General features: G+C 34.9%; 2 protein-coding genes across 3 annotated transcripts in view; one reads left to right on the top strand and one right to left on the bottom strand.

The window, feature by feature from the left end:
• Positions 1-393: 393 nt before the first annotated feature.
• LOC114524675 (ATP-dependent DNA helicase Q1-like) lies at positions 394-2,484 on the bottom strand. Its single transcript, XM_028545825.1, has 2 exons — positions 1,700-2,484; positions 394-1,579 (listed from the first exon to the last, which is right to left on the bottom strand). Exons 1-2 carry the CDS (start codon positions 2,482-2,484, stop codon positions 727-729), a joined length of 1,638 nt encoding a protein of 545 aa, XP_028401626.1. The 3' UTR covers positions 394-726.
• An 84-nt stretch (positions 2,485-2,568) lies between these two features.
• LOC114524429 (rho guanine nucleotide exchange factor 12-like) overlaps positions 2,569-11,628 on the top strand; it is a 37,486-nt gene continuing 28,426 nt past the window's right edge. Inside the window, exons 1-6 of one of the 2 annotated variants that reach the window (XM_028545502.1) lie at positions 2,569-2,915; positions 3,392-3,462; positions 7,201-7,305; positions 7,720-7,769; positions 8,114-8,237; positions 8,717-8,772. In XM_028545502.1, the coding sequence (XP_028401303.1) occupies positions 3,441-3,462; positions 7,201-7,305; positions 7,720-7,769; positions 8,114-8,237; positions 8,717-8,772 (357 nt within the window). In that variant the 5' untranslated portion in view covers positions 2,569-2,915; positions 3,392-3,440. Of the gene's footprint in view, positions 2,916-3,391; positions 3,463-7,200; positions 7,306-7,719; positions 7,770-8,113; positions 8,238-8,716; positions 8,773-11,468; positions 11,588-11,628 lie in introns of those variants that run through there. The other variant, XM_028545503.1, reaches the window with a different exon arrangement.

Below are 11,628 nucleotides of genomic sequence, written 5' to 3'. Positions count from 1 at the left end.
TACTCGAAATCTAATTAGAATTGCATATGTTGTGTAATATGATTGAAATCCCATGCAAATGTAATCATATGCAATTCTAATTAGACTTCGAGAATCTATCTATCTATCTGCAGCCAACGTTTTTGCAAATGGGTGTATATATATATATATATATATATATATATATATATATATATATTAATATATATATATATATATATATATATATACTAGTTATGCCAATTAAGCTTCTAGCAATGGCGATGCCTAATGCTTAATCTAACTGACAACAAATCTTACCAGTTTATGGGTAGCACTTTATGAGAGAAGTATGCTGGGTTTTTATTGGCTTTTCTTTGCATGAGAACTAGTTTTAAAACCATTAAACCATCATGTTGTTTGTGAAGTGCGCATGAACTTTAATTGACAAATATATACAAGATAATGTAATAGAAGTACCATGATAATTTTTGTATATATTCCTTGTATATAATTCATATAGGTCAAAAGTGCAAAGTATGGTATTAGAAAACTATTGTTTCATATTCAACTATGATTCAGTAAACACATTAATTGCAATCTCAATTTAAAATTTGTGCAAATTTTGTCTGCTTAAGATTATATTACATTGAAAGAATGCATGATCAGTTACATGAACACTTTTATCATAAGGTTTCGACACTGTGATTTTCTATTCCATGTGCACTGTTTATTGAATTTGCTGCACAACATAAATTTTATTGAAGCTTACAGTTTCTCCATAAGAAGGTGTAAGCAAGTTGAACACTTGCAAAGATTTTCACATACACAACAACACAAGTGTAATGGTTTATGGACTGTATCTAATTCATAATCCAGTGATTTTAATAATAACTTTCTTAAGCATAAGTCAGTGCTTGAGCAAAAATCACGCATGTCGTCTTGCATTCCAACTCTGTTTTTGCCAATATCCCTGTTGTTGTAATACAATACAGCAAATGATGACCTCCCATCCCTACCAGCACGTCCAGTTTCTTGAAAGTATTCTTTCACAGTGCAGGGGGGTCCAACATGCACAACCTGGCGGATGTCAGGTATGTCCACCCCCATCCCAATTGCTACGGTAGCAAAGACCACGCGAACTGTACTTTTTCCAGAACAGAGCTGCTTCAGGATTTCTTCTTTCATTTGATTAGTCTGTGGAGAATGATACTGTGCAAATAGCCTATTTGCTGGAATTGCAGTTGCACCAGAGGGAAAGTATTGCTCGATTCCAAGAACATGTTCAAACAGCTTATATGCAAAGCCGCACAAACGTAATGAAATGTATATAATAGTTAGAGGGTATGCAATCTTTTGCTGCAAAAGATCACTTGCAATTGGCATCAGGATTGATTCAATGGTGTCAACATCATGCCCGGTTCGAAATACTTTCTTATAGTAAATATTTTTCCTATCTGGATTGCCGATGACATTCTTACATTTCTTTAACCCCAAAGAATCTTTAATACACTTGACGTCTGCATGAGAGGCAGTGGCAGTCATTGCAATGACAGGTACGTGAGGAAATAAGGCACATAAGACACCCAACCTTCTGTAGTCCTGTCTGAAGTCACTCCCCCTAAAAAATGTAAATCAAAATACATAGTGTTAAGTATTGAGTAGTAACAAAGTAAAAGAATAATTTTAGATAAAGACAACAGGTTTAAACAGAATTGAACTTTTTGAATTGTTTACTAACCAGTCAACTATGCAATGAGCTTCATCAATCACAACTGCCACAACATTCTCTTGATATGGCTTGCTCAAAAGTAAATTACGCCCATATTTGCTCGAGATTAGTGTCTCTGGATGGGCGAAAACAATTTGATAGTAACCATCGCGTAGCTTTTCCTCTTCGCAATGGCTTAAATCGATTTCAGCGCTAGTTTCTAAGTCATCACTATCCTCTGAACCGTACGTTATTTGACCTTCTCTTGCTTCCTTCACGTTTATAATCGACGATCTAATGCCGCTCATGCTCAGGCGAGATACTTGATCACTCATTAAAGAGTTCAATGGCGACACAACGATAACAATTGAGTTCACTACTGTCGCAGAAAGGCCTCGTGATCTCCATGAAAAACGCAAATCGCCAAGCAACTTGAATTTGGCGAACAACAACATTGGCAGCAGATGAAAAATCAACGACTTCCCATAGCCCGTTGGTAAAACACACATCACATCTTTTTCAAGATAGACGTTCTCCAGACAAATAATTTGTTTTGGTTTTAGAATAGTGTTTTGGTATACACTATTTAAAAGAGCAAATTCCAAGCAAGATAAAAATGCGATGTAGTCTAACATGGCGGAAACCGGAATGAAAGCATGGAAAGTGGAAGCATGTAATATGATATCTTTTCTTACACCCCCTGAGGCGATAGATTCCCATGCTGTGACGTCATCAGCCCCGACCAGGGTCTTCGTCGCGTAGTTCCGCGCCCCGTGAACGCAGAAGACCCTGGGTACGAGGTTGCAGTCTAACATTCATTTGCAAGCCATTGTCACACAAAAAAGATGCGTCAACTGCTGCTCTGTTTTTATCACGTGACAATATTTGGGAGTCTTGTTCCCAAGAGGCAACATTTTATAGCGCCATGTTGATTTCCTGATCTTATTCTGCTCGCTTTTGTCAAGATTTAATTTTAAAGTTATGCTTTAAACAACAATTGATAGTTTATTGGTTGCTCTTATTAAGAGATAATAAACAGCACGTCTATCTTGGTTTACGACGCAAGACTTGGGTCAGTTCAGTTTGTAACAGTAAAAGCACTGGAAACATTCAAAACATACATCAATTAGTAACTCTCTCTATTCAACATTACCGCGTAGCGTCGCTGGATAATTGTTTGGTTTGGTGGATGGGGAATAGTTACGGAAAAATGTACACGTTTATTGTGGCATAAATACAATAAAAGGTCAGTGAGATTGACAAATCTTTATGAGATTTTATGTATTAGATATAGCCGAGAGGCCACAGTGAAAATTATAAGTGCTGCTGTCTTATGTGTGTTTTCAGACGATTATTGCGGATACATGCTGTCAAAATATGATATTAGTCTAGTTGAGTAAATGTATAGTCTCTAGCTGTTTGCATGTAGACTTAACATTTCTTATTCATGATACATTCTTCATATTAACGCGTATGTTCAGATGAAATATTAGCTTGTGTGTATTCGTTTTAACCACCTGGAACTACATAACCGGTCGCTTTATATTTTTGCGGTGTAACAACTTAGTGCAAGACATTTTACACGCTGTGTTATATTTAATATCAGTTTTTATTTTACTATTTTCGCTTCTGCTATGGAGAAAGTTTTAATTAAACTGTTCATTGCAGAGATTGCGTTGCATTCAATAACATTGATTTGCTCCTTCCGCCGTTTTCTACTAGCTTGTGAATTCTTTAAACCAACTGTTCTAAGGAGTTCCACAAAGCAGAAATGACAACAATCGACATTCCAGGTGAGCTTTACAGTTAAATGTGCGACTTACTAGAGAATACTTGATTTGCGAGGCTAACCACAACACAATAATTGCCGGCTAATATTGTGTACAGTTTACTCGTTTGAGTAAATCTTGCACAGCTTTGTGGCTGAGTATACCTCCTCCAGAGATTTCTGCCGGGAAGGTGATAAGGTTATTAAACAGGCTTACATTTGCATCAGCTTTCAACAAAAGTATTACTGAATTCTAGCTTGAAAGAAAGTAAGTAATACAACAATTTCTCACGTTCTATATTGTTCAATTCCCGACGACATTTTATGACACTCGTCTGTCGTTTTGCCTTTCAGAAATCACAAAAGGTTTCAAGTTGCGGCACTTGATTTTCTCGAAATGACTTAAAAAGCTGACTTATGTTTGCAAGCAACTTACATTTTGTTCTTATTCAGTTGTTAAATTTCCTTATCGAAATTTCCGATCGTAGAAGGAACTACGATATGGCAGAATGTCGCAATTTGTCGGAATTTCGTTGTTTCCTTCGAATGATTTTATTATTATATTAATTTAAATGCCTCTATGCTGATTATAAATACCGTTTTTACGCTTCTATTTGCAATTAACTCGTTATTTCTTTGCTAGTTATCGTAGCTTGGCCCAGTATTTAATACATATAACGTTCATCGACAGACAATATGCGACCAACGTAACTTTTGTTTCAAATCACAAGCACTCGTTTTATATTGTGGCTTTATGTTTTTGTTTGATTTATTCAATTTGTATTTCAACGCAGATCATGCGTAGCGCGAATAATTATTTTATTATTGTTCATAAAAGATTAGCTTTGCTTAGGGATACTTTATTTTCCTTATAATAACCTATTTCAGATATTTTATGCCAATTGTAGAAATAGCACATTGTACGATTTTAATGCGGAACTCTAAGTAATCAACACTGTTTGTTGGGATTCTAGCTCCATCTATTAGACTTTTAGACCTGATATGTTTGTAAATTTGAAGTGGATAATCAAGTGGCAGTGGTCTGGTGCTTTATTATTCAAGATAACTGTTATGTTGTGAGAGAGTTGCTAAGGTATCTTTTGGCAGCCATGTTGTAATTGGCAATAGTGTTATTTGTGGTGTAAATTGAATTTCCAGATGTTGCAACTACCTTGCATGACTATCCATCCTTCATTTAATTACAATTTATGTACAGCACATATATAGCAGTCTTCTCCATTACATGGTAGTTTCCTATCAGGTCTGCATTCTTTGGAACATGTTTTGCATGTTTTACAAGTTGTAAAACATCCAAAACATATTATGTTGCATAACATTTTTTTATGTGTTCCATGTACATATTTCAGATTTATTAAGTGTAATGGAATTTGATTTGCAGTTAGTTTTGTGTACATATTGTAGGGATGTAGCATGTTTTGCAGTCAATTAAATTCATGTACACACACTTCATGGTGAAACAACTTCAATTATTCTATAGCTACACTGCCTACACATGCAGGGTATGTTGTATAAATGATTTGGAGAGTTATTTCAATTTCTTAGTTTATGTATGGCAATGTGTATCTCATTTTATTAATAGTGATGGTGTTTGCAAACAATAATGTTATAAACATTGGCATCACAGAATGTTGAAATGTTTAGTCATCAGCAGTCAATAAACAGGAAAAGTAATATGAGAGATTCTTGCAATATTTAGCCATTGAGCACAGCTGAAATAAGATAACTTCTGTTTTATCTAATTAAATGTTTCCATGAAAAAATTGAATGGGATGTTAAAGCTCTTAAAAGTCAATCAATCATATTAGTTAGGGACATGTATGTCTCAAAAAAATGAGGGAGGTTGAATGAAATTAAGATTGAATACAGATTTTTATCCAAGCAGGAGTAGAATACTTGTGTTAACTCATTACATCAGGTCACAATTGGATATTATATTAATCTTGGCAGGCATTGTGGTGTATTTTGCTGGCTAAAATGATAAATTTGCCGGTTGAAATATATTTTAGCCCGCTGATCTAAGCCAATCAGAAGAATGCAAGTGTTTACCCATAAAGTTAATATAATAATAATACAGCTGATGTTCTTGGGCATAAATGTGTTTTTTGAGAACAAGATCACATTTATGCCCGTGAATATCAACTCTATTGTTATATTATTAAAGTGCTAAGTGCAATATACTCAAATGCATCTATTCTTAAATATTCTTTTGTATTTTGACTGACAAGTTTTATTTCTCAGTGCAAGAGCGCTATAAGTAAATAGGTTCTAGTCAAGTTTGTAAATATTTTTTATTTTGACTGAATGTTTTATGTTGTTTTATCCATAGCTCTTTGTAAACTTGCAAAGTTCAAACAGGGCTGTTGATTTTAAATAAACAAAATTGGTCCTCTTTTTATAAAAAGCAAACTTGGAACCTCACAATATTTTCAAAAGTACTATTCATGATGCTAGCTTTAATGACCAAGCTATCCACTTACAGTATATATAAGTCATTCAGCTGCAAATTAGACTGTATTGTGTCTTATTTTTATTTTGTTGTGTATAAATAACTGGCAGTAGTTTTCAATTGGTGATTAACATCATCTGGTGTTAGTCAGAATAAAGTTTAACTGTCATCTGGCTCCAATTTGGCCCCAATGTGACAGCAAGTAGGTTTAATGCAATAATTGTTTGCATTTATAATCAATCTGTGCCTAAAAGAGTAGAAATTGTAGAAATTAGGTTTACCTTCTTCATTGTTTACATGTTCAAATACCTCATTTTCTGGTAAAAATACTGGTACAGCTGCTAACAACTTTCGCAAATGCAAGTAAAAAATAAAAAATTAGTCGTTCAGAAATAGACACAAAACGTTTGTGACATTTCAACTTAATTTTAATTGCAACATTATCTTAATTACCTAATTTCAAGCGTGTTTAAACAGGAAAATAACCCACTTCTTACGTCATTTTCCTGTCATTCACCTTAAGTGAGATGAAACATTTTCCTTAATGGATGTTCACAGAACTTCCTTTCCAGTTGTCACGCGAATACCCTGTGGACGAGGTTGCTGTTTTCTCACATATAATAACGCCTCACATTGTGATTGGATGTTAATTCACTAGGCCATTTAGAAGCTATTTTTAACGCCATCATTTAGTCAATCATATTCACGTAGTGGAGAGGATTACGAATATTTAATATCAAGAAACGTGGAGGCCATGCATGTATAATTTTCGTTTACCCTTTCTCGGTTTTTCTCCAACTTCAAGTATTTTTCTCTAACAAACAAATATCATTTGGTTTGTTTGAGGGTGTCATAGGACATTATTTAAAAGACTTTTATAATTTAAGACCTATTTGGGAGCAGATGAGAAAGTTTGGATCAGGAATCCAACCTACACCTGCATGTGTAGAAATCGAGCAAAATGCTCCAAATTAGGCTGGATTTGTTATATATGTAGACGTTTATATACTCTAATAAAAATCTTTGAAGAGTGCGATCTTTGTACGACATATACGATTTTTAGTTTCGTCACTATGAAGCCTGAGCCTGTGCATGTTTTGCCTGAGCTGAACGGTTGGAAAATCTGGCCTGCAGACAAAATAATGCATATTTTTTTAGATATTTACACTCATTGGTCTTTTTTACTTTAGAACTAGCTTTTCAACTTTATGATTTCAACGAAATTTTTAAATTACACCAAATTGTCCACTTTCACTTTCGAAAATTAAATTCGGTCAAAACCTTTTTGCTTTTTAGGCCAAAATTTAATTCAGAGATGTGTCATTGTGCAGCAGGATGGAAGTGGATATGGATTAACAGTTACTGGTGACAATCCAGTTTATGTGCAGTCTGTCAGGGAAGGTATGTGTACCTTTGCATTAGTAACCGTCATCCAGTTTTCTTTTTCACAGCTAGTTCATGTTACCAGCACCTTTTCGTGCTGCCGTTTTGATAAGGTACTTCTGCTGTTATTTCCCTAGTGGAATTGTATTAAACTGGTAAAATGACGTAATTTCAAACCTCTTTGATAAAAATGCATGCGTGTATATGCGGAGACCACTGGGAGTAAATCAAATGAATCGCTTCGGTTATCGAAAAGAATGAGATGGTTTTGATTCCGCAAACGCACGTGAAGTGATATAGTGAGGGGATGTCTTATTTTTGTCAACATTATGGTACTATTTTTGAATTTCTTCTGAGATGACAAAGGATAAATACGTAGTTTTTATATTTCAATAAAAAAATTTATAACAGCTTATCCACCCGCTTTTATAGGAGGTGCTGCATATCGTGCTGGAGTTCGGGTTGGTGACAAGATTGTCAAGGTACGTACTAACTAACATACGTATTTCTTGCTAGTATTTTTAAATGCACAAGTTACGTCACACTTTAGGCACGGTTCATGTCATCTGCCCCAAAAACTGTTCATTTATTGCATAACGTCTAACATTAATGTATATATCGTCAAGTGTTGAAACTGATACATTAAACAAAATCTCTCATTAGTAATCTAGCTGTGTGCAACGAAGGTTAAACGTGAATAGCAGGGTGTATCCCTTTACAAGAATTTATCAGATAATCATATTGACTAACTGTTAACTAAAACTAGGTATTGATAAATCGGCAGATAACATGACCATTGAACCAAATATTTATTGATTTTTTCAAGGTTAATGGAACTCTTGTGACGAACTCGAATCATAAAGAAGTAGTGAGCTTGATTAAATCAGGGTCATATGTTGCTCTAACTTTACTTGGTAAACTTCCTAACTCGACACGGAATTCTGGAAGTGGTAAGTTTTCTTCCTCAAGTCTCTTTTTATTATAAGTCTATATTCTTCGTTTACATTCTTAAAAAGTCTGTTAACAGCCCTTCACTCCCCTTCCCCCATGCAGAATGCAGGGTAATCAGAGATTAAGGTACCCATATTTACCAAAATTTCTTTAGCATTTAGCTCACCATTTTATAGGTCATCAATCAATTTTCACCTTTATTCATATTTCCAATTTCCTTGTTACCATTTTGCTTCGTTTCGTTCTTACCATTCCATCCATACCATCTTATTTTGTTGCCTACCGTACCTGCTGTACTATATGGCTACGCCTAGACTGACTCCCCGTCACTGGCGCCGTCTTTGCATTCCAGTACAGGCAATTCGTCGAGTACATTTTTTGAATCAATATGTATGACATTATGGGCGGGTATGATTATCTTTTAAACTGATGTCGCATGCCAAAACTCGTATGAAGAATGTTGCCTTCTTTCATATAGGAAGTCCAGGTGGAGGAATTGTTAGTCCTGGAGTTGTCTCGCCAACGTCACCAACTGTAAGTAACTGGTATTTATATTTATTTCGGGCATTTTCAGCCGAGGGACATTTTCGTTGGTTTGAAAGTCGTTCGAGATATCAAGGCGACGACAATAAATCACTTACGGAAGGGCTTGCAGAAGAATACATATTAGGATAAGGAATGTTTTAGGGGCAAAGGCGAATTCCATTTCATTTTCTGCATTTTTTAAAAATAGAGATCAATCTTTCATATTTTTTTTGATAAAGTAGTCTATCTATTTTCTTACCTGGTATCAGAAGTTAATCATACTAAAATCATTACTGAAAAGTTCGACTCGTGATTATAGTGCTAAGCTTTTTCCTCAGAGCGAGGTTTTTGAACTCTGAAAAGTGAAAATAATTAAGATTTTACGATGGATAGCCTCATATCGAAAGCGCAGTTCCCGACAAGTTTATGATTGTAAACATGCATGCATCGGCATCACCTGCCCTTGTAAGGAGCAAGAAATGCATTAACTGATGTAGGTCCGTGAGAAGATTTGGGAGTATACTGTATAGCGCTTGTACGATAATGGGAAGTTCATAATGCTAAGTTCTACATGAGAATCAGAATACTGGTATCATAATGCTCTTCAGGAGAGTTGTAAAATTCAAAACTTGACAACCACTTTGTTTTGATGGAATACGTTGCTTTGTTGGAGTATCGTAGCAGTTCTTTGGTTAAGTATTGTTACGTGTTCAATAACACTCACGTAAGCTGATATATTTCACTCGTAGAGTTTATTTCACTTTAACAAATAGTTAAAGATATTATTTATTTTGCAAGTGACAAACCTTCACGGGTTATCAATCTCAGCTGAAAACTCCAATGTATATGAAAATTCATAATTAATAGACAGTTAAATATAGGTATATAAAGATCTAGGTCTATATTATTGTTGTACTCTGAGTCAGCATTCGTATGCTCTTAATTCCCTCCTTCATATTTAATTTATGTTGTACACCGTTTTTTCATTTCATTTATCCTGTTCTATATTATCTATATATCAATTGCTAATGATTGCAAGAATGCATAGCAAGTATAGCCGTAACTATATTCGGTTTACGTGCCAGAACTGTCCCACGGTGCATTGTCAATCTCACTATCACCAGTCCTCTGCTATTATTTCGAAAAGGCTCATCCGAAGGAACTATGCTGCCTTTGATTGTTAGATGTGTCATTTAAATCAAATCTGAACCTCAGTATAATAGATATGGTTACGGTTAGAGCTGTTTGCCGATTGTATGATGTTGAATTTTGATAATCTCATGCATTTTATCGTGTTTCCTATCTTCGCTGACGCAAAGTGATAGTTTATGTGAGACGAGCTATTTTTAGGATATAGGTTAATATAACTTGGGGGAGTGGCACAAAAGCAAGAACACGGGTTGTTAGTTTAATGACGTATCTCGAAAGAGATGTATTTTAACGTATTTGTTAAATACAATCATTTGGAAACGATTGTAGCTGGAAATCACGATACACATGGTGTGATGAGGTGGTGGTCTCCAATTGAAAAAAACACTTGGTGTGCAGTTATAGTTTAAATTAATAGACTACCCAAATCTCTATGCATTATATCTTCGGATATAACTTCCTCAAGGGAAATAAGGAAAGATATGGATCGAATTGATCGAACATCTTTTTTAACGACGTTTAACGACTAAGTCTGAAAGGCTTAGGTTAAAAAATTATATATTTCCCTCATGGCTCATGGTCGCGTAATTGATATAAAGCTCAAGTTTATCAGTCCACATTCTTTGTTCAAAAGTTTGTTCAGACTTTTGATATTCAGTTTCGCAAGTATGTCCTAAACGCGGAGGAAAATAATGACGATCAGAAGTAGAAGACCCGGCCTATTCTAAAATATCAAACAACCAACAAAATAATATAAAAGTATACAAGAGTTTTAAAGGGTCTTAATTTCGAGTAGAATTATACACACTTCAAATTCAAGCCAGGAACAGTTGATGGAAAAATGAGTCAACTATAGGTCCTCCGGCAGGAATCGAACCTACGGCTTTGCGATGCCGGTGCAATGCTCTTGCCACTGAGCTACAAAGGTATAGCTGACAAGAGTAAGCGTGGTTAATGTGTATAGGATTAAGATAATTTAATCCTCCAGAATTTACCTACATCGAGTGAAGTGCCAAAAATAAAATATAGAAATACAAGCTGGGTTTCCTGGATATGTGTTTTCAGGCTTTGTTTTCTCTGTGTAAATATAGTATGACAGATAGAAACCATAGCGTTATTTCCAAACGGCCTAGATGATGCAATCATGCGCTTCATGTATGCATGGTCGCCATGCAATATCGCTTAACCAAAAACACTTCTTTATTATTCAGAAATACAAAATTAATTGTTTTTAATCTATCTACAAAGATATCATCCTTTGGTTATTTTGTATTAATGAGAAAATTCCAAACTTTCTTTGGGTTTCTAGAATTGCTAAACGAACTTTAAGTGTCATGTTGCATCTTACCATGATATGTCATAATCCGGTGGCATAATCTCAAGGACGAGTTAAACAGCTTTACTTGCTCTTTTTACTATTATTATGTATGTTGATATGCATTCATTGATACGCTATCTTTGGCTCTGAGGCTTATTAATTAATTGTGATATTTGATCGTACTGTAATTATGATTGCGAGGTCTCGCCCAGAAATATGAAACCAATGTCCAGTCTGGCGTTCAAAGCAAATTAGCTTCCGTATGTACATTATGCGTGAATAAAGATGCTGAAGATCGCGAAATTTGATTACTTTATCAGAAGACAAAGTTTACGATCTTCAAAAAAACGAACTGAGGTTGGTAAGTATTTAGTATTCAGAATTCTTGATTTCATTCG

This window comes from Dendronephthya gigantea, unplaced genomic scaffold (assembly GCF_004324835.1).
Source record: "Dendronephthya gigantea isolate DGI-Jeju-01 unplaced genomic scaffold, DenGig_1.0 000031F, whole genome shotgun sequence".
NCBI classification, from domain to species: domain Eukaryota; kingdom Metazoa; phylum Cnidaria; class Anthozoa; order Malacalcyonacea; family Nephtheidae; genus Dendronephthya; species Dendronephthya gigantea.
Note: the sequence above shows the minus strand (reverse complement) of the source record. Positions and strands in the feature narration are given on the sequence as shown.

Bases quoted from the DNA above. Each gene is read 5' to 3' on its own strand.
- LOC114524675 (XM_028545825.1), bottom strand. From the start codon at position 2,484: ATGTTAGACTGCAACCTCGTACCCAGGGTCTTCTGCGTTCACGGGGCG. The intron at 1,580-1,699 runs GTTAGTAAACAA...TACATTTTTTAG, and splicing joins GCTCATTGCATAGTTGACTG to GGGGAGTGACTTCAGACAGG.